Source organism: Larimichthys crocea, chromosome XV (assembly GCF_000972845.2).
Source record: "Larimichthys crocea isolate SSNF chromosome XV, L_crocea_2.0, whole genome shotgun sequence".
In the NCBI taxonomy this organism is placed as follows: domain Eukaryota; kingdom Metazoa; phylum Chordata; class Actinopteri; family Sciaenidae; genus Larimichthys; species Larimichthys crocea.
The window spans coordinates 19,978,407-20,002,080 of record NC_040025.1 but is presented as its reverse complement, the minus strand read 5'-3'; the positions used below and the strand labels follow the sequence as shown (position 1 = coordinate 20,002,080).

The window sequence follows — 23,674 nt, the reverse complement described above, 5'->3', positions numbered from 1 at the left end:
GTCTCCTTCAATCCCACATAGATGTAAACAGTTTCCCTTGACAATCATCCTAAATGTTCATTCAAATAAAACGTTGTTAAATAAATGAAACCATTTTGAGTTCGATAAAGAGAGACATTAAAGGAAGGCAAATATTTTAATATCCATGATTTTAAGAAAAAACACAATTTAACAACATTAGAAACTAATGGACTGATGAACAGCAATAGTTATATAGGTACACTTCTTAATAATCTTTACAAAACTGATAACAAAAAACTTACCAGGAATATCAAAACAAGCACTATTTCTATTTGCATCGTGGTAATGCATAATACTGATCATAAGCACAAATAATCCTAGATTATTTTACTTTTAAAGCATTAAAGTGCTCTTTCTTTGACCAGTTGGTGGTTTGTGGGTGAAAGTATATCTATCTGTTAGTGATAAGGCCTTTATAATGAAAATGGCTGCAAGTTAAGTACAAATTATCATCATGGTACAATGTGATGTACTTACTACAAACAATTTTGACACCATTACTAGAATTGCACCATGATTAATCATGTTAGATGGCCACCTAGAAATAAAACTGGAATGTTGCTATTCAATATCCACAAACAAGTGCCATGAAGATACATACGAGGTACACAACTAGCTAAAATCAGTATATGAGGACCTTGCCCTGCAAGGTTTTTTCAAAATACACAGCAAAGGACAAACATGCTACTGTTTTATCTTGTGTCTTGGTAAACAGGGATGAGATTTCTAATTTAGTCACAATTCTGATTCTGAAATCCCTGCTAAGATATAATACTGACTTTGATATTTTGTCTTTCAACTGTTCTGAAATGTGTATTTATACAAGAATCATTTAAGAATATTTCCTATGACTTAAAAAAAAGTAATGGATGCAATGAATACATACTATTAATACCTAAGCCCATTAAACACATTTTTAACAATGAAATTACTGAACTAGAGATCATCACATTATCATAGTCATTTAAAATATGCATGACTATGAGTTTCTGTAGCTGTGAGTTTGATTTACCATTCAATACATTCTATACATTTGGTTCAACCAGGAGATGCACACTTTTAAGTCTAAATACCCCTTTTTAAGCACATCTACTCCAAAACATTTACAGAATACAGTATATACATTTGTACAAGTGAAGGAAAACTGAGAGAACAATAAATAAGTCAGCTGAGAACATTTCTTTTGTATTCAAACACCAAATGGAAACTGGCAAATTATGAAATTTGTGATTTGTCAACTGCGACATTTGTGTGATTGCGTAATTGCTACATTTTATGTTAACCATAAATGAAAGAAGATGCTGTAAAACATGTGATGTAATATTGCACAGTGCAATCAAACAACATCCAGAAAAAATTATATTTCCCTATTTTAACCTGCAGAGTTCCCAAAACTCTAGTCCAGACCATGTGTGTTTAGCATTTCATCATCCTCAACAATGCTATTGCCACAGTGGCATTTGCTATTTAGACTTGATATGTCCTTTTGTGTCTTGGGTGGGTCAATTGTTGAAGCATAAAATAAAGACTGCACAGGATGGTGTATTAACACACTAAAAATATCCCACATATTCATGATTCGCTGCAAAATCACGGACTGAAATGTGGCAGCAGGACATAAAAGCACATTTAAAGACCCTATCCACATGGTTTTACTCAGCAAATAGGCTAATTCTGACAATAATATTGGTAAAACAGTCCAAAGATGCTGTTTGGGCTCAGTGAACATCACTTTCCATGAACTCCTCCTTGATGGAGTGCTTGCTCCGTGACAGCTTGCAGTCAGGCATGTCGAAGCCAAAGTCAGCCCACTCATCAGTAGCTGCTGCCATTCCCCCTGTCCCAACGACACCTGATCTGTTGGGGATGGTGATGGTGTGGCGAACACGAAAGTGCACAGCCTCCATGACGCGCTGACGTTGCAGTTCCCCACCAGTGGCTCCAATGGCGGCCATGGCAGAGGCAGCCATGTTGCTGCTGGAGCGAAGAAGTTGCTGGCCATGATAGTCATGGTGATGAGTAGGGGCAGGCAGTTGGAGGGAAGAACCTTGTTTCATGTCCTGCAGACCTCGCCAGATGGCAAGACGGGACTGCTCTGGTATCTTCAATGCAGCTAAATCCTGGTGAAGGATGAAGGAGTGAAGAAAATAATAAAAGACAGATGATAAGAGTGCATGTACATCCTTGTGTGCTGCTTATAGATACAAAAACAAATGGCACCAAAAAATACATGTAGTAAGAAAAGGCACAATTAACTGTTTTATGTTCACAATTGTTTATTTTTTCCATTACTGTTTTATTTTCCCTTTGTTTTCTATGAAGATCTGTACACATAAAAATTTTTATTCATTAATTATTACTTATTAATGTGAGATTATAAGTGCAGGAATGCAGTGGTTACCTCCATGGAGAGAGTCTGGAGATGGTAGATAGATTGGAGGCCTTGGGAGGTGAAGTACTCAATGAAGTTCTGACAGCCCAGACTGGTTAGAAAACTGTATGGGGAGAAAAGCAGGGCTGCTTAGACTGCCATTACACCACAGCTACAAAGCTAAAAGTAGGACTATAATGTAAAAATCAACTTCATTAATACAAAAGAAAGGTTGTGCTTGAGTAGAAGAAAGAATATCTTGATAATTAGGGTCAGCACTTTTTTTAGACAGAACTGAATAGAAAAGCACTCGTTCTATTATGTTACATCATCATGCCACCATCTACTCAAGCTATTATGAGTTTATTTCAAAACCAAGTGAAAGAATTAGGGCACAGATCTAGCCTCACATGTAGAGAAACTATACATCTTGATGGATGCAGTGGAAGTAAAATCATAAACATGCATTTTTATTAATGATTCATAAGGCCATTCTTGCTTTGATGAAGAACCTTTATTATAAATACATGAAATGTTAAAGTTTTGGCAACATACAGAAAAATAAGCTAACTGTGCAATTCATCTGTACAATAAACATAACAATCTAGAAACATGTTTAAAAAAAAAAGTTAAAGCAAAGCCTGAGTATGAAAACGACTGCATTGACACATCATGTTAGAAAAAATATGAAAAAAAGAAAATTAAAATGAAAAAGAACTTAAACAGTGGAAATTTCTTTTGAAGAAAATTCTCTGTAGTGCATTGCAAAGGATGGCTGTATACACAGTGACAGTGTGAATGATTTTATATGTAAGTTTATGATACACAATTTTCGGCTTTTGTGTGACATAAACCCATAGTGGAGGTCTACAACTCTTGAGCAGCTTGGCTGTATGATCAGAGTAAATAGACATGATTAATGTGCTGCAACATGATTTTGACACTTAGTATTTGCAACGAGTAGGGGCTAATACACTATTCACTTACAATATAGTGCTACTACTATAATAATAGTACTTAAAACATTAGTTTTACTCCCATAATGCAACCTTTCCAGGGAATGTCTTTTTCCAGTTGTATTATATATAGACATTATTTCCATGCAGCCAATTCTCCAGTGGACCTTCAGTATGGCACCAGCCATGGTTGCAAGGAGATTTGCGATGTAATTGCAAGCCTTTACAAAGCAGCCATAATCAAATCAAACTGTATAACACAGTTCCACCTAGACACATTTTGCTGCAAAAGGGAACTTTTCCAAAAAACTGTTTGAAAAAGTCTAAATTTGTACAAACATGGCCACACAAACTACCTATTTTGGCTTCAACGTGGCACTCTTTGGTGTTTAACCTTTACAGGAGGATAAAGAAGGAGTGTCATTGGAGGGTGAGGTACCTGACGAGGCTGGGGTCAGGGTTATACGGGGGTGGGCTGCAGTGGGAAGCAGACACTATAGACTGACTGCTGTGGCCACCATTCATGTCACCATTGGCCTGCATGTGGTGGTTGTTGAGCATGTTTGAACCTGTCGGAAAGGGAGGGGTGATCAATAAAATAATGAGCAGCAAAAAAACACCAAGAATTGTAATATAATGGCACAAACAGGCCCTCTTGACATAGATACTCACCCATATGAGCTATGGAGGTGGGGGCAGTGGCGTGTTGCTGGGGCTGCTGCCCCACCAGCTGGTTGACTGAGGGTGGTTTGCTGAGCCCTCCGTGGGCATGAAGCTTGTTCATGTTGGACAGTGGAGAGTAAGAGGTTGGAGATGCTATATGGCTCCTAGAGAAAAAGAGGAGAGTGTGGCTGAGGTTAGAGAAACGTGTGTCTGTGAAGTATACCAGTCTTAAATTTAGCTTTAGGTACCTTTTGTGTGTTTGTATGTTTGGGCTGATCAAATCTTTTCACTCACACATTTATATACACAGTATGTGATGTGTATGTACCAACAGGTATCTCTGTGCTTGTGCATATGTTAGTGACTCACGGTCTCTGCAGAAGTTGCTGCTGAGTTTGTTGTCTGTAGGAGTCCACCAGTGACTGTGGTACCAGCTCAACCAGTTCCAAACTGTCTTTAATCTTCATCAGCAGCTCAAAGTTTTCCCGACCACGAACCTACACACAAACACAACACATATGATACCATGACATATTATTCCCAGTCAGGGAATAATGACTTTTAAGCCTGTCCTTTAAAAATAATTCATTTGTTTTAAATGTTTAAAAGAATGGTATCTGACTCTCTTGCAGTCAGTGTAAATATTCCCACATACTGCCACATGAATAAATTTAAATAAATTTAAAGGGCAAAAATCTTATACATCAAATCTAAATCATCCAAGTCTGTGAAATACACTTACAGGAATATAGTAAATCTCTTCTTCTCCATGCCGCCTCTTCCTCATGTTAATATTTGGACTGGGAATATTCGGTGGACTCTGTTTGAAGTCTGCAGATGACAGAAACGGGATTGTGATCAAACAGTTTTCAAACCCATGAATCAAAAATACAACCTCCAATATATGTTAGACAATTTTGGTCAGGCAAGTATCACAATATACATAAAGTAATTGACCTTTAATTGTTTAAATGTGCCATTAACATGACAGTGTCATTCGATTTAATTCAACTCACTGCGTTTGTTGGCACCGCCATTTTTGACCACACTGTCATTCAGAGCCTGTTGTTCCCTGAAGTGGTCCTCATCTGCTTTGCGATCTCGGCCAGGACACGCACATATCCGACCTTCAAATGACCTTCTGCCCAACACTTGACCACTGCAGAGATGATTGGGCAAGAAAATATACTCATCAAGGAAAGTTTGTTAAGAGGTTAATTGAGTTTAAATAAATGTCACTGGGTATGTCAATTCTCAAACTTTACAAATTGAGTCCAACAAGGTAAAATCAAAAGAAGAACCTTGCCTTAGTGTATGAAATATGAATTGCTGACTTACTCCCTGGTTTCCAAAGTGATTATGATGAGGATGGGTCTCCTGTTCATGCCGCCCACACAACTGCTGTTGCACATGAAGTTATACAGGATGGTGGTAAACTCAGTTCCCACCTGAAACACAGAGAAAATAATCCCACCAATAAGTGGATCCTGAAGAATGACATATTGTTGGCTTAATTTCTGGTTTAGAGGAATAATTTCCTTCAACCTGAACAAGCAAACCTCCTGTTTTACAGTAAATGTGACCAAACTACCAGCAGAGGGCAGTGTTGCAGTGCACTCTGATGTGTGGCGAGACAATGCGCTTTTCATTAACTTCCTCAGGTGCAATCACAGACATGATGATTTCTCACTCTTGTGCTTGTTTGGACATGCCTGGTATCTTTATTTATAGATGTGCTTCCTCTGAAGTACCTCAATGGAATTGACTGTTTCTTTGGTATGACTGGTCCATTGTGTGTCTTGAACGACAACATTTGGACTAAAGGTTTTCTCTACATCTGCTTTAATTTGCCATCAGCCCAAATCTCCATTTTTAATGGTACTATAGAAATCAGCTTCATCAGTATGATTCACGAAAGGGGTAAATATTCTGAACTGGCCTAATTGCGTCTCTGTATAATACACAGTATCTGACGAAGCACCAACCTGTGGAGCCTCATAAGGAACGAAGACACTCTGCCGGCCAGTGACAGGATCATCTACATACTGACAGAGGTTACTGCCTTCCACTCGGATCAGGTGACTGGCCGGGGCTGTTTGACCTGTGGAAAGCATAATGGAAGAAAGGTGAGTACAGAGTTGACAGCCACACACATACTAGACAGTCTTATTTATTAGGAGTGTAATGCACAGATTAAAATCACACCAAGGTTATGATGAATGAATTTTGCATCCTAAGCATATTTCTCAGACGTCATAATCTAGAAATAATGGCGTATTTTGGGGGAAGAAAATAAAAAAATATCCATTTAGTTAAGGTTAACAACCAGGCTTCATACCATCATTGAAGTCTCGTCCTAGTTCGTGGTTGGGGCAGCGTTTGACCACTTCTGTGACATGCTCCGCCTTCTTGTAGACGGGCATGGCCCTGATGATGCTGCCATGTGGAGGAGAGGAGGACAGCTTGATTTGGATTGGGCAGGTCTTGGCAATCTGACAATAGAGCTTCTTCAGCAATGGAGAGTACTGGATGAGAGAAGAACACACAAAGGCTCAGCGATCTAGGTTGATAAATGACAATTATGTGTGCATGCATATGTGAGAAAAAACAACAGTGAAAGAGCTGACCACATCTGATATTCTCAGGTGATCATACAGAAAGAATTCTCAAACAAATATAATTAATGCCATCACATTTACATTTTTCCAACAATCTACTGTGAATTAAACGTAAGACATCAAGACACAAATTGAGAGCTGTGTTGACTCAAGTCAAAAAGGGAAAAAACTGTGTAACCACAGAAATCATATCAGGAGGTGAAGTTGTTCCAAAACTAAAAAGCTTTTCATTTAAGCCATCAGTCAGCACAGCAGCTATTTTAAATAGTCATGGTGGACAAATACAGATCTGGTAATAATATAATGACAAAATAGAGGGGTGTGACCACAGGACAGTGTAATTATCACATAAAATCTATAAATTGTGTCATTTAAAGGAAAGGGAGAGTCTGAAAGGAAGGGGAGAAAGGGAAAATATGAAGACTGTAAAACAGTCAGCAGTAAATTTACGTCTGTGTAGTAAAGGTAATTGCTGTGTTATTAGAATGAATAAATAAATAATTATTATCCAGTCAACTGGGTTTGTGGGTAGTAATGAGAGATGTTACAGCTGGCAGAAGAGAAGTTAAAGTTCAAAAGGACAGATAAAAAAAAAAGAAGGTCTCAGCGTGTGCAGATGAACAACAGCACAAAGAATGGATGATATTCAATTTAGGTCTCCAGTGATTCCTTAGTTTACGATGTGTGTAAATGCCAGAACAGATGTATCTAAAGACGCTGGGACAAGGGATAGAAAAGATTTAACATGCCCCAACACAATCACGAAATCTCAAAAATCTTCCCTGTGGAATCAAACAGGGACCTTCCAGGAAAAAAAAAAAAGAACTGAGAAGACACTTGTCCTGTGTGGACTTGCTATAATAAGCCTGAATACAAATGCAACAGCGCAACCTATAACATAAATACGGAAGTACATGCAGCTCAAGATCTGTGCACTGCATTTTGGCTTTTTGTATTTCATAGATGAGCAAAAGATTCCCATTTAAAGTATGAAGTCTTTGTTTCAACATACACCTTTTTGTTATGTTTTCAGCATTGTATTTTACTTACCTTGAACCCTGGTGTTAACCATATATGTTAGCCATTTATCACCCATCTATCATCTGATTGCTTATCAATTATTTTCAGAAAGTTCACAACATAAGCCAACATGTGGAAGCATATACATCCGCCTAGCAGTCTACCAAAAGTTCAGTTGACTCATCTTTAGTGAAAACAGTTGTCTTCTGTGGCTCTGGAGGGAGCTTTCAAAAGTAAAAAAACAAAAACAAAACACTAATGATGTCATCTGGGTTTTCTCAGCTAAGGCCTGAGACTTATATTGTGTTTAAAGCCTGTATTACTAAGTGGCTGTATGGAGTTTGAAAGAAGTAGGCCTTCAAGGAGGGTCTAACAAAAGATTTGAGTCCTGGGAAATGTAGTATCCATTAAGGACTGAAAGTAAGTATATCTTTTAGGCCTGTCCTTTTTCTTTACTTTTATTTCTAAACCTGTCCTTCATGCAAGATTTTTCCTGGATATTGATTACAATTACATTTCTTTTGTGTGATTCTGTTGCACAAACATCAGTTCAATTCAAGTTAAATGTAGAAACCCTTTAAAATGTTTCACTTATCATCTAGATTCAAATTTGACTCTCCTAACAAACAGCCTCTGGCTCAATGACGGCTGGGAAAGAGTCAGTCCTACACCAACAGCTTCTTGGATTCCTTGTTGTGACATCGTTACTAAGCCCCTCACAGCCACACACAAATTTCAAATTCTCATACACACACACGCCCTTAGCCACGAGCTCTCCCTTGAGGGTTATGGAAATACCTGTGCACAACATTACCTTTTCCCACCTAGTTTTCCCTGACAAGTCTCAACAGCCCGTCCATACCATGAATAAATAATTTCTGAGATGCAACAGCCAGACAGACTTCTTGTTTACAGACTGGGGGACTTTTCCTTCAACAATCGCATCTCGGAAACTGATGATCACAATAAAGGGAATAGCATTTGAAAAGGCAACATGGGAAATGTGGTTTAATGGATTAGTTTGCAGTGTCACATAGAGGAGTCACTGACTATTTAGTGTCTTTATTCTGCATCACTACTTCAATGCTTTTTAGCAGCTGTGTGAGTCAAGTCCGATATGAGTGTCAGATGTGGAGCCAACAAAGTTTTTAAACAAAGTTTTTACAAATATCCATGTTTTCATCTAAATTATTATGCAATGATGTCACTTCAACAAAAGAAAAATTACTCATATTAAAGGACATGTTCAGTCATGTGAGTTCATTAGTCATTAACAAAGACAAGAAACTTCTTTTTCTGCAGGTTAACTGGGTAAATTAGGTTTTGAAAAAGAGACTGACTGGAGGACCAAAGACCATGCAACACAAACACACCCGAACCATTTACCTTTACTCTAAACTTTAATATTTACAGATGGATACAGTACTTATGTATAGCCATGATGGTGCCAGATGATTTTCAATCAATAATTATGTGGAATTACACATCAATATTAAAATTGGCCCTGTATTCATAGGAACCATTCTAAACAAAAACATTTGGTTCTTCATCCACAGAAAAAAAGGGGATCAAAAGGGATCAGCATTTGGTGATATTGTTTTTGAACACCTCGGAATACATGAAAAAGTCAAATTACTTTTTGTGTTTTCAGTCTTCCCATGGGATGCCATGGGAGGCGTCTAAACTCGTCCAGCATACAGACTAGTGTGCACAGGCACCAACGACACATAGGCATGCACACACACGCATACACGCGGATCTCCAAAAGTGAAGCACAGCATTAATAAAAGTACTACAGTATCTGATGCGTATCTTCGTGTATAGACCATGAGGATTGGATGAAATTGACTTCAGTTCAATTTCAGGACATGGTTAAGGATGATGGGATGGAAAGAAATGGAAAAAAGGTAGAGAGAGACGAACACAATTAACGACTAAAGAGACTTCAAGAAATCTTCAAATCTTCATGGTGAGAGAGAAGGAGAAATTAAGAATGTGAAGGAGGAAAATTGGATCAAGTGAAGCAAAGCAATACAATTCTGAAAGTGTTAAAAGAATGTTACGAAATCTTTGAGAAATTTCCTGAATCTGATCAATCAGTCTTGGCCAAGTGCCTACCTTTGCACCAATTTTCTTGTATGTACATAAATGTACATATTAGAGTTCTTTGTTTTCTGTAGGTCTTTTTTTGTTTTATTACATACATTCCAATGCTATTTGAGCCACAAAATATATTAAATCAAATGTGCTGATCTTTGGAGCAGAAACATTCATCTCAAAATGTTGTGAGGTGATCCTGACATTACAACAGCACTGTACAATGCATGTTTTCATTGCAATTTCATTAATTGATCATCCATCCATCCATCCATCCATCCATCCATCCATCCATCCATCCATCCATCCATCCATCCATCCAAACATCCATCCATCCATCCATCCAAACATCCATCCAAACATCCATCCCTGCTTCTGCACAGTGGACCAGTGGAGGCAGGTCCCAACAGGCTCCTGGAGACAGGGTGATAATTGCCAGACCGTCATCCATAAATACAAGCAACAGCTTGCCTGCTGCAAATTCGCTTAACTGTCCAAATATCGAATATGTTCATGCACACACACACACACACACACACACACGGGCACACAGAATGCATGTTGTTCACATCCACACAGTCTAAGCTGAATATCTATATAGTCTATAATTATATTGGATTCAAATCAATATAGAAAATTGGAGAATCTTCAACACTGTCTTTGACGTCATGATAATTGCTGTTTGTCTCTATGAGAGAGACTATTGAGGAAATAAGGAAAGATGTAATGGCCTTTAGAGGCTGTTTTTTTTAACAACAGCTATTATCTAAACGTGGTTCTCTGTAGTTAAAGATTTAACTTTGAAATGATTGATGAGTCATTCAAACCTAACATTTCTGTCAAACATTTTTTCCTCAGATAGCAGTAAATTAGAAATCTCACAGGAAAGTGTTAGTGTTGAGGGAATCATTTGAGCCACTTATGATGTGAAAATAATAATTTTGTCGCCTCCAACCTGTTGACAGATCACACACTCTAAGTAGTAGTTGAATAGCTTCATACTGGATGCATTTACAGTACTGACACAGTCTGTGAAGATTGAAGTTCAGTCTTCTGTACATGATAGCACATGCACAGTGTTTAAGGACACACAGCAGAATAGTGGATCAATGGCATGCCACAGTCCAAAACATTTCCTAATGTTTATACTGGCCAATGTACAATGTTAGATATCAAGCTTGGAGGCTGTTTTCTTTAAGCATGCCACTAAGTGCAGTACAAATAATGTGAATCACACAATCTCATATACAGTACGTATGAATAACTTCATGTATTTGCTTGTGCACTGCAATTGATAAACAACAGCACCGAAATGTGTGAAAAACCTTTCTTATTGAGTGTATTTTCCCAGATCAGTTGCTCACCAGGAAGGCCAGCGATGATGTGGCCGTGGATGATGCATGAGGAAAGGAAGGGAAGGATGCATTGTGCAGGGCGTGTTCAGACCTGTGTTCTAACGGAGAGAGGCTAATAGCTGGGAAGAGCAGCTTCTGACAAACCGCCTTGCAGTGCATGCTTGAGCCCGCAGCCACCGAATCACACCGCCTCCCACTCCTGACACATACTGTACACACACACACACACACACACACACACACACACACACACACACACACACACACACACACACTAAAGTCTGAGTGTATTAAAGGAGGTCTTATTATTTGACAAGGCTGAGGTGTTAGTTCTCATTTCCAGCCACGGTGACGCTTGCCTGCGTCCAAGCCAAGAGTCATCTTCAAGACGCAGAGCGGCAGAGTTTCAGAGCTATTATCACTAATGCATGGTGTCTTGACGAGACAGGAGGGGGACTGGAGGATTACCAGACTAGCTTAACATGGGCTTGAATGGACTTACTGTATGTGGAAACATTATGATTGTGTTTTCTGTTCCCATCAGCTCTTCTCTTCTCTTCTCTTCTCTTCTCTTCTCTTCTCTTCTCTTCTCCCTGAATGGTGAAGCGGATGTGTACTGACTGTACTTAGTAGCCAGATGTGTGCAGACACAAATCTAACTTCCCGTCAGTCATCCACTTGACAACTTGAGAAGGGGGAATTTAATGAGAAATGCTTGATGCAATAGGCATTTCTTGTAATCTCCCAAAGCACTGCATGCCACCCGCTCTTGGTGGGAGGCAGACGGGTGGGGATATAGGGCGGCGAGGCAACTGATTATAGTCAATATGCCCCTATGGCATTCCCCACCGCCTGGGGCCATGAAAAATTAGACAGAAACCCAGAGACTGTTAACTCCTTCATTCAAACAAGGTGACTCAACCTGGTCCACATTGTCATGTTTCTTTTCAAGCATGTTCAAACCTGGGCCTCCCACTTAATTTTGCATAAATTCACATAGCCAGATGTGCATGCAAGTTGGAAACACACACACACACACACACACACACACACACACACACACACCTGGTATTATTTTAGGGGAATCTCCAAAAATCGTTCTGAAAGGCTTGACCGTAATCTTTTTTCTTTTCAAAACTAACACTTCTGAAATAACTCGCCATCATGATCTGATCTGATGCGTTCAAATGTAGCCTTTATGTGTATTTGGTTTGCATTTTCTGTGAAACTATTTTCTGCCTGCTTTCATTACTTTTCTTTTTTTGCCTGCAATTCAAGCTTCCTGTATGGCCATGGTATCATATTTTATCCTACAGGATCAGACATGCATCATTTCACACTTCAAAAATGCTGTTGTTCTGTATCCACTGTATACTAACACTTAAATACATCCTCTGATACTTTGCCAATCGTATAATCAGGTGTGCAAGATGAAAACAAAGCATTACAGTAAACTCCATAAAAGCTAAAAGCAATCACCCAGTCTCTCTCTCATTGTAATCCCTCCCGTTTAATGGCAGCAAAGGCATCTGAATAATCATAGGTTTCTTTACAATCCTTTTTTTGCTGCGCCATCATCTGTATCTTAAGTCATGTGCCAGTCAAAAACCTTCTCTCTCATCTCCTGGTAATAAAAAAAACTGCTGGCAGCTGAATTAAAATCTTCTTCTTTGTTCATAAAATTGGGATCATTTTAAACTATTATACATGCAAATCAAAGTAGATGTTATTTTGTGGTTAGGGGTAGGAGGGACTGCAGCAGGCTGGTGTAGTGAGCAAAGATACTGAATCAGAAAATCTGCTGACAAGCACTCTTCAATTCAAAATAAAAACATTTTATTCTATTTAATGTATTTCAAAATCAAGTTATTAAGAACTTATGAAACTAAACTAATGGGATGTCATGGTGAGTAAGGCAGGTTAATATGAAGGGCAGAGTAGTACGCATCATGTTTAACCAAACAGGTTAAAACAGGTTTTGCCATATTTTAAGGATTTGATTTCATTACAGTAATTTCTAAGGTAAAACAAATAATGTTTATAATTTTTTAATATCTTAAAAAAAAAAATCCCTGTTTTGCTTTGTTTCTGTCAATGTAGCCTGGCCGTGAGAACGACCTAAGTCAGTGGAAGTAAAAGAAAGGAGATGATAGACATATTTTAGGAGAGGACAGGCGAAACTTTAGGCGCCAGAGGTGACAGCTATGAGTGTGCGTTAAGAGTGGAGGAAGAAAGAGACAGAAAAAGAAAAGCAACAGGTCAAAGACCACCGCTCTAATGTCCCGAGGGGGATCTTCTTACATCACTGAAGGCTGAGTAAAGGAGCGCACCACGCATGGTTACTTTCGGCAAACAGAGCCACAGAAGAGCCCCTTAGTCGATCACATGGAGATATTCATAGGCCTGAACGCTCACAGACACACGAAGAAACACACACAGTTTGTCTCTTGGTTCTCTTGTTTCAGAGAGGTCAACTGTGTGACAGTCGGAGGTGACACCTTTCTAGCAGAAGACCTCTCATCGGGTCATGACAAATTACACAGCTCCCATTTCACCTGTCTCTCACCACCATCACATCACATAGTTGTGTGTTTTGGTGAAGTCTTGCCTGGAGTTCCTGAGTTTTTGTTTATTCTTGTATCCCATAAATGGTAAAATGTAGTAGTGTATTGTTGCTACTGTGTATTGATAGTAAGAGCAGTAGCAGTAAGAGACAGCAACCCAATACAAATAAATACATGTAAAGGTGTAAATGCAAAACTAATAATAACACGTGTAGCCCCTCTTACAATGTATTAGAACTGAACTGATCTCATTTTATGAAGCAGCATATGAGGCAATGATTACTTATACTCATACACAAACTTGAGGGAAACTATTTTTAACTTGTAAAAATAAAATCGTCTCTCATGGCGATCTCAGGAACCAGAATGTAGTTCTGTTGTCGTTTTGTTTTATTTTAATAAAGTGAGTGCAAGAATTTTTAAAAAGTCGTACACACAGAGGACAAAAACTTTCTCAACTGCGCAGCAAACTTTCCCTGTTGCATTTATTACATTAGATTTCACTACGGCAGGTGAGTAGAGGACAAGATGAATCAGTGAATGATGCACTACTTTCTCTTGCACACGACAAGCTTGCACATGTGCTGGCTTGATTGAGTATGTGTAAGTGTACATTTGTATGTGGGTGTGTGTGTGAGAGAGAGAGAGAGTGTGTGTTTGTGAACTTGTGTCATGTGCATGTGAGTGCAATTGCTCAGTAAGACAGAAGGCCCGAAACAGAGAAAGAAAAAAGACACAGACACGCAAACACACTGCATGCCAAAACCAGAAAGTGTGTGTACTCACGGTCCATGTGGCAGACTTGGCAGTGCTAGACTGCTGGAAGGACACCTGGAAGGAATGCAGTCCGGGATAGTCGGTGTTAGAGGGGATGGCCGGGGCAGGCGACAGGCCCTCAAAGGTGGAGTTGGGTTGAGAGTAGGGTGAGGGGGTGGGCACGGCCGATGAGGAGGCGTTCTCGGAGCTATAGGGGCTGGCGGACGTCGCACGGCTCCCCAGGCTCTCCATGCTGCTGCTCAGCAAGTTGTATTGGGACTGGGGAGAAAAGAAGAGGGAAGAGAATGAGGGAGGCGAAGAGGGAGGGAGGAGAGACACGGAGGGAGGGCACAGGTAGAGGTGCCAAAGAGACAGGGGCTCAGAGGCTTGAAGGAAGGTCGGATTACACTGGGATGGAGAGTTGTTGGAAGTGTGTGTGTGTGTGTGTGTGTGTGTGTGTGTGTGTGTGTGTGTGTGAGTTTGCATGTTCAACTGTCTAGGTAGATGTCCATGATTGACAATTTTTTGTGTGATTTACACATGAAAAATGAAAATTGGTGATAAAATAATTATGAATGGAGGCACACAAATGTGTGTGTGTGTGTGTGTGTGTGTGTGTGTGTTTGCCTGTTTGTGTGTGTATGTGTATGTGAGTGAGTGAGTGAGTGAGTGAGCAAGTGAGCGACTGAGCGACTGAGTGAGTGAGTGAGTGAGTGGCTGTTGCAGTGTGGTCCCCACAGTAGCCTCCTTGGGGCTATATGAGGCAAGTTGTAAAACACAGGCGTAATCTGCCTAATTGCCTGCCATTCCCCTCTTGTCCTCTCCGCTGTGTTTGAGCAGAGGGAAGATTTGTTGCACTGTCAAAGTTAACACACTCAGTGAGGCCCATATATAGCTGTACACAAACTCAGAAGCTACTGTAGACAAAAAAATAAACTGCTTTGTAGCTACTGCTTTTTTTATTATCCAAATTCATTTGTTAATCTCACACTATTTAAACAAAAATACAGAAAAGTCAAAAACCACAAACAGCCAACTACAATACTGTAAGTCCTCCTGCCCACCTTCTACTTATCAAAATCACACATTTACTTCTTTGAACAACAATAAATCTATTATCCAATCAATTCAACACCAGATTTAACAAGACAAACCAACCATAAATATCAACATAGTAATATAAAAACACAAATAATGTAAATCATTCATAAACAATAAAACCCTAGATTTATCTCCACTGCTGTATTGTACATGTGTGTGTCAAAAATATATGACACTGATGGTTCACACATGTCTACAGCATTACACACACACTATTAGTCCATGAGCAGAATAAACAGAATTGTTACCTTCTTTTTCACGTAGTACATCCTCTAGTGCTTTAGTCTCATTTGCCAACTCTTCAGTCAGAAACGTCCAAAGACAGCAAAGCAAAGAGAGTGCGGGACCATAGCCTAACCAGAGAGTTCAAGCGAGGTGTCCATCAGTGGACACACCACAAACACATAGACAGACACATGTGCAGCCAGAACAGGGAGAAAAAGGTGAGGACTGGTGTGGAGAGAGAGAAACTATAGACTGAGGCAAAGGGAGAGAGGTGGAGAGGGAAAGAGAGGGATGGGAACCCAAAAAATGGTACGACGTTCTAATTATGGCATGCCCGGACATAGACGGCAATGCCGGGGCGCATGTACACACACGCTCCAAAACACCTTGTGAAGGCCTGCACTAAGTAAACACTGTCTGGTCTGACTGAGTGAGAGAGAAGGAGAGAGAGACAGAGGGAGAGAGACAGAAAACATATGAAAGAACAAGAGTTCAAAGGTCAGACCCCCCTCCACCCACCCAGTATTGTATATCAATACAGCATTAAATCAGCATTCAGGGCTGAACATGTTTAAAAAAAGAAACCCTTTGGACACCTTAAAGTAAATATTTAATCCTGGATGGAAATGTTGTTATTTTGTTTTGTTTTTTAAGATTATTTTTTTGGTCTTTTCAAGCTTTATTTTGATAGAAACGAAGAAGAGTGACGGGAATGTGGGGAGAAAGAGATGGGGAATGACATGCGGGAAAGAGCCACAGGTTGGATTCAAATCCTGGGCTTCTGCAGCAAGGACTGAGCCTTCGCACATGGGGCATCTGCTCTACCATCTGAGCTAAACACCGCCTCATAAATTGTTAATTTTATCTGTATATTCTATGGATCTAACCTGAAGAGTTTTATTTTTTTATTTTAAGTCAGAAACCAGATTTAGAATCCAATTATTTGGCAAATAAAATGTACCCCTTTAATTTAGATATTAATATTTATTATCTAAATATTAATATCTAAATATCTAAACCAACTTGGTGGAAAAAAAACTCAAATAGGTTCACTAAATGTCTTTTTCATTATATTTACCTATACCACTTCCTTAGTCATAAATCCCCAACCTAAAGTAATACCAAGCAGACCCCAGAGTTACACAAGGATAGGTAAACTTGATGTCTGTCCATGCCACTGTCTGTCTGATGAACGCAAAAGGACGGGTCAATGTCCTAAATGTAATACAAACTATAGGTTAAATAAGACTGCAGACATGTGTGGGTGCTTGGATCTATAATTTCACTCTAACTCAGGTTCATACAGCAAAACACATCAGGAGGGAGGCAGTTCAAAACAACTCATGCCACATAGTTGTTCACCTTGTGTGCTCCACACAAGGTCCCCAACTAATCATGCATATTAAATTCAGAGCTGGATGGACAGAAAATAGACAAATAGACAAAGACTTTTCACCCTCATGAAAAGTATGAAAGTAAGTGTCCAGGCTGATGTGCTCTAATGTCTGCTTTCATGTGATAGATGTATGAAAGAGTCATTCTATCCTCCCTTTAATAACTGTCAGTTTACTGCCATTGAAATCTTCCCCTAACAGGTATTGTCAAAGGGGCTTTATATGCACAAGGTGAGCCCAGGTGTATGTGGAAAAAAAACACACACACACACACACACACACACAAAAAAACCCCACTTCTCACACACTCCCATACACTGTGACACAGACTCACGCACTCACAGGTGTGCTTGCTCGTAATACCTGAACTCGATATGCAACAAGTTGAAACACAGCTAAAACCTCCGCCGCCACTGTGTGAGCAAATGTGTGTATGTGTGTGTGTGTGTGTGTGTGTGTGTGTGTGTGTGTGTGTGTGTGTGTGTGTGTGTGTGGGTGTGTGTGTGGGTGTGTGTGTGTTCACTCACTGTGCATAAGTGTTTAAGCCTCTCATCCCATCAACATCTGACGTTGCCTATGGGCAGCCATCCTGGTAGCTGCCACTCAAAGTCGAGCTTTAAAGGCTCAAAACATTTAGAAACGAAGATAAGCCGGCCACAACAACCCTTACTTGTCAAGATGAGTGAAACATAATAGTCTGAGGATAGGGAGAGTATCACCCTGCTAATGACTTCTGTTTACAGACTTTTAGCAAGACTCACATGTCACATGGCCCTACTAAAATAAGGAAATAACATGACCAAAATGAAGGAACGAAACACATAAATGAGTGATATGACATCATGTGAAAACTGAACCATGTCTAAACGACGCCAGCTATGTTCGACAGAGTTAAGGATGAGAGGAGGTAAAATGTGGAGAGAAGGCTGCCACCTGTTGGGAATATTTAGCAAAAGTGCAGCAACTGGATTTACCATTCATTCTTAAGCGGTCCACATTCATGCCAACCTGTAGAATATACAGTGTATATAAATATATTTAATAAACACCAAGTATGTAGTGATGATTACTATAATTACTATACTTTTCTCCAGATGAATCCAACTTGTTCATGTAATAATAATCAAACTAGCTGTATTATATCAGCATCTCTGATAATACTATAATAAGCACACAAGGTCATTGCCATGGCCACTTATGCATGCATAAAAAATACAAGAGCAGATCAACAGCGTGATGAGTCATGAGCAAACAACTTCACCTGTTCATCCGTTCAGTCTGAACCAAAGTAATACTACAACTTCTACACTCCATAACACAAACCATCTTCACTACCAGACACCATTTTCAAACATTTTTTTAAAGTTCTGAATATGTCAGAAGACAAACAGTTTACTCTAATCCACTTACCACACTACACAGCATCTTACGACTGCTGAAAGATAAGATGAGGCTTTTTCTATGATGTCCCTGTTTCCTGGCTGTTTCTCATAGGACTTACACTCTGCTGTGGTCAAGTGTGACTGTAAGAGTCGAACCCTCCATGGACAGCTGACCTCTCTGTGGAGCAGTACATGATGGAGCATAGAGGAGACAGTCTGCCTCTCTTCTCCTCCACTTGTTTCCCTTGCCTAACTGGGCCTTCTCAACTTGCCTAGCATCTAACAACAAATCCTGGCTCCACCCCCTTATTTCTGTCATGACTATTCATTAACCGGCCAGGCAGGCCCAGGCTTGCCCTCTTAAAGATTAGATCAGACCAATATTTCAGATCAGAAGGGAAGGGAAACATTGGTGTGTAAAAATGTGTGTCCTCCAAAAACTTTATAACTGACCATCAGTAAAAAAAAAAAATGCTTTTGTCTCTGTGGACTCAAAAAAAAATCATTTCAAATTCTCTCAGGAAAGCTATGATGGTCAATTCATAAAAAGATGGCATACTCTGAATAGAAAGTTTCCATCCAGGAAGAGAAATGTGCAGGTGCATGCATACACCTGCAAACATATGTCATGTTTGTTAATGCACACAGACACACCCCAACCTACAGATGGCTCTACGGTGAAGCAGCAAGGGGTCCAGGCTTGGGGTTTAATTAGCCCTTCCCCAACATACACACACACACGCACACACACACACACACACACACACAGTCCCTACAGGCTGCCCAGCAGGGAGTTAGAGAGAGGGAAAAGGCTGCAGAGGAGAGGGAAACTACATAGGAGGGAATCTCCCCTTCACTGGAGGGAAAAAGTGAAAGGATACAACAAACAAAACAAGATTTGACACCATCAGACCAGAGGAGGAGAAAACCCTTCAGGTAACAGAAATAAGCTCCAGCTTATTTTATCTTAAACAACAGATACAATCTGAAATTAACATGAAAGCTCATGTCCCTACCATCACATTGTCATTCATGTCCCTTAGGTGGTATACATCCATGGAGCCCTCTGCTGCATTACGGTGGCTCCCGGGGGTGCTGGTAGAAGGCATGGGGCGCTCACCAGGCTGACTACCTGGGGGGAGTTCAAAATAGGTGCTGTCTGGCTCCCTGTGAACACACAACATCATGAATACAAGTTAATCAAAGATGGAAAGTTTTCAATTCAAAGGTTTTGAAAGGAAAATTAACATACGCATGTCTTTGTGTAATATAGCAAAGTACCTGATGTGCAAAGAAACAGGAAGGAAAAGGTTGAGTAAATATAGGTAAAGTAAATCCTTTTAATTATTATTTCTGTAATTCTGTAATATTGTTATTGTATTAAAATAAAGAACATTTTCAGGTGTGCTTGTTTTATTACAGGTAAGCAAACTCTCATTTCCATATATATATGTATAGAAAAATGTATAGAAAAGCCTTAGCTGTTAATAATTTTTTCTTAATTTTCCAGGTATAGGAAAGCTGTTTTAGCCAACGGTAGACATCCTTACTACTAACTGATGTGATCTTTTACTCCAAAATGTTAACCTGGTTAAATGCATACATTTAGAAAGAAGCTGAAATATAAAATAATAATAATTAATAATGTTTTTTTACTATGGAAATATTTATTACAGTTTATCATGTACAGAAGTTAAATGCTCTCAGGAAGCAAGACATGAACATGTGGCTGAAAATGCAGATCTCTTTTGCTCATCTTTGACTCAGTTATCTCTACGTACCAGAAGTTCTAATTTATTATTGACTCCATAGGCTGCTGGTATCAAAACCATTACGTCAATGGGAAAATATGTTCATTGTAAGGAACTAAAACAATTGTCAACAGGTGTTGTTGACACTTACAAAGAACTCCACAGGTGCTCGAAGGTGCCTCCTTCTTCAGCAACAGTAGACTGGGACATCTTAGAGGATGGATAGTCTGGTGAGGGGCAGATTACTCTGTAGAGAGCATGCACATGTGCGTACACACACACACACACACACACACACACACACACACACACAAATGTACAATTAACAGCTTGAATAAATACAATAATTGTAAATTGTACATGTTAGAAAAGCTTGAAACAAACTATTAGTTCATACATGATAATTTCATCAGAAGTTCGAAACACACACACACACACACACACACAAACATACACCCACACACACTCATCCAGGTGTGATCACACCAATGTAGTCCCAGTGAGGTGGTACAGGGTGTCAGGGGGCCTAGGCCTGCCTAGACCTGCCTGCCTCATCACAGTCTCACTCCGAAGGGAAGCGTCCTTCCCCTTTGTAAAATCTGAGCATCACCTCCTCCGACTCTGTCTCAAAATAACACAACCCTGTACTGCAACCTTTAAATGTGCTCAGAACTTTACAGAACTCTGCAGAATCATTGACAGAAAACTGGGTGCCTTATTTTCAGAGTAAATGATAAAAGAGAGCTTAGAAATATACCTGCAAGGGGAACATCCGGGGATCTTTGATGATTTGAGTCAAAATACTTCGAGTAAATCCGTATTTGTCGTAAACAGACAGTCAGTTGGATAGCAGGCCTGTCGCGTAAAGCTGACAAAGGGACGTCTCCATAGTCTGCAGTTTGATGTGCCAGTGATCACATCCAACACTAACCCCTGTCGGGCATTTTTGGTCGTACCAAAGTTTACTATATTCACAGCTGCGCACCACAACAGCGTCACATCTCCTTAGTAACCCCTCTGATGGACTGCACAAGAAAAAGTGTGGCAAAGGTGCATTTCTTTAAAGACGCACACAGAAAACGTTCCTCTGGGATTAATGAGTTATTATCTGAATTTATTGCTACATAATAAGGACCTCTCAGTTTCTATCTGTAAACTACTGTAACTTTATCTCTACACAAGTGTGACACGTTTCACTTTGGCCTGTACTCGATCGATTGAAGATACGCAGCTCAGTAAACACAAAAGTGATGTCTTGCGTAAAGACAGTTGTTTTCTTGTCCTCAAGCTGATCCTGAGGCTAACACTACACATAGGCTCGTCTAATGTCTGAATTGATTCAGCTGTGACATAAGAAAACAGCAAAACAAGATACATGTTAGAGAGGCCTGCAGCACGCACACACGCGTATCATTTGCTCCGCAGCAGCTGCGTCGCTGCAGGTTCCCGCTGTTCCCGAGGTGGCTGCCGCCGCAGAAACCAGCTCCCCTCTCCCCAGCTCGTTGTTCATTGCCGCCTCGTCAGATCCCAGAGCAGCTCGTGTGTACGCGCAGGGGATCTGACAAAGCGCCACTGCATGACGAGCAGAAGATAAGACAGACAACGGGACGGCCTCAGAGCTCTGCTCCGCTCATTGGAGCTGCTTAATTGGGATTCCACCTGGACGCAGACGACTTTTTCACTTTGCCTGCACTTCGGGGAACGGACGTCTTCTTGTCTTACACTGTCCAGAAATAAACACAGCGTAATACTTCGTCCAGCAGGGCCTACTGATTATTTATCAGCCTACTTTTGATCTAATACAGACTACATGCGCATGTCAGAATGTTGGTTTGCGTGTTTTTAGTAAAGATGGAAAAACGTGTTTCACCAGTGAGAAAATAAAACCTATATTTTTGTAATACGGGCCCTATAGAATCAAACAGAAAGGTTGAAGATAGATGTAGAAAATGTAGCATAGTGAAGAGCAATTTAAATTTGACACAAACATGTTCCATTATATGACATGCATGGAACAGTTCTTTAATACTCCATATCCTACAAAGAAGCAAACACATGCATGTGTTATTTCTGTAAAGCACGGCCTCTGCTGGTTCTTTGCCTAAATGTCACATCATCCTTTAAAGTTTGACATTGTGGTTTTCTGAGAGTCACCTGTCCCTACTTTGTGTCTTCACTCCCGGGTTACGGCACCCATGACAACACACACATACACATACACATACACACACACACTGCATTCCCAAGGGCCATTTTATGCAAGAAAATACACAGTCCCTACTGAGAAGAAATTAATTTTAAAATTGTTTTAGATTTGATCCCTCCTAAGTGAAATATTTCATACACAAGGACCCAAAGGACGAGCTTGTCAGAGTCGCTCGTTATTCCCATCAAATATACTGAAATAAGACTAGAAAATATAAAAAGCAGTATTTATTTATAGAAATAACTCTGCCTTTTATGTTAGTCACAAAAGAATGATGCTGATCTATATGTTAATAATTATAATCAACAGATTTTTCCTACTAGTTACAATTTCAACACAAAAATCGAAAGAAGGACAGGCCCTGTAATATTATAATTGTGCATATGTGATTATTTCTATATGGCCTACATTTTTATTTATATAGGCAGATTTATTGTTTAGGCCTCTGTCCTAAAAATCATAGCGCAGACCCCTAACAAACTATTACCCCAACCACGATCAGTTAAAAAAATCTAATCAGCAAAACAATCTGATAGATTTTAAATTACAACTTTATATGCAACCACTTCTCAAGCTAATTTTTAGAAAATTATTCTTCCATCACAGTGATAGGCCTGCTGCTGAATAAAAAAAAGAAAATGACATGACAAATCTAAATCACTATTTCTATTATAATTAAATCAACATACCTGAAGGTTATTATTATTCCAGTCCAAACACCCAAGAATTATGTTGCGCCGAGCACCTGTGTATTTATTATCGAACATGCCAAGAGAGTGACCCTCCATAAAAAACAGCAACAACAAAAAACAAAGGAAAAAAATCGACCGAGTTTACTGTATGATAACAGTGGCTGGAGATGATTGACTTTTCGGAGAAACAAAATTAACTGCGAGGAAACAGGAGGAAAGCTGCATGCTGTTCAGGGAAGTGTGAGCTTTTGCTGAGGGAGATCAAGGAGGAGGTGAAGCGTTTTTTGAGCTGGGTGAAGTAGGGAGGCGGTAGCGCGGTTTGGCCGCACATAAGCGGGAAAGCCTCTCCAGCAGAGGGATAATGGTGGGGGATGTAAAAAAAAAAAAAATCAAACTGTGCCATACATATAGCACAAGACAGATTTTATTATTTATAATGATTAAACATAAACTACTGGAAGAGGAAATATGATGGGAGAGCTATGACAAATATATTTATAAA

General features: G+C 39.7%; 1 protein-coding gene across 3 annotated transcripts; it reads right to left on the bottom strand.

Moving 5' to 3' along the window:
- Window positions 1-146: 146 nt before the first annotated feature.
- Window positions 147-21,822, bottom strand: tp73 (tumor protein p73). Of its 3 annotated transcripts, XM_019256722.2 has the most exons (14): window positions 21,032-21,822; window positions 20,426-20,521; window positions 19,540-19,690; window positions 14,452-14,700; window positions 6,350-6,536; window positions 5,997-6,112; window positions 5,350-5,459; window positions 5,028-5,170; window positions 4,754-4,842; window positions 4,381-4,508; window positions 4,021-4,175; window positions 3,788-3,917; window positions 2,423-2,516; window positions 147-2,141 (listed from the first exon to the last, which is right to left on the bottom strand). In XM_019256722.2, the coding sequence occupies exons 2-14, from the start codon at window positions 20,482-20,484 to the stop codon at window positions 1,740-1,742; spliced, it is 2,013 nt and encodes a 670-aa protein (XP_019112267.1). In that variant the 5' UTR covers window positions 20,485-20,521; window positions 21,032-21,822; the 3' UTR covers window positions 147-1,739. The 3 variants fall into 3 exon arrangements, with proteins under 3 accessions (XP_019112267.1, XP_019112268.1, XP_010747964.1); XM_019256723.2 differs by lacking the exons at window positions 19,540-19,690; window positions 20,426-20,521; window positions 21,032-21,822 and adding an exon at window positions 18,552-18,773 and having other exon boundaries at window positions 148-2,141; XM_010749662.3 differs by lacking the exons at window positions 19,540-19,690; window positions 20,426-20,521; window positions 21,032-21,822 and adding an exon at window positions 15,771-16,082 and having other exon boundaries at window positions 149-2,141.
- Between the last annotated feature and the right edge of the window lie 1,852 nt (window positions 21,823-23,674).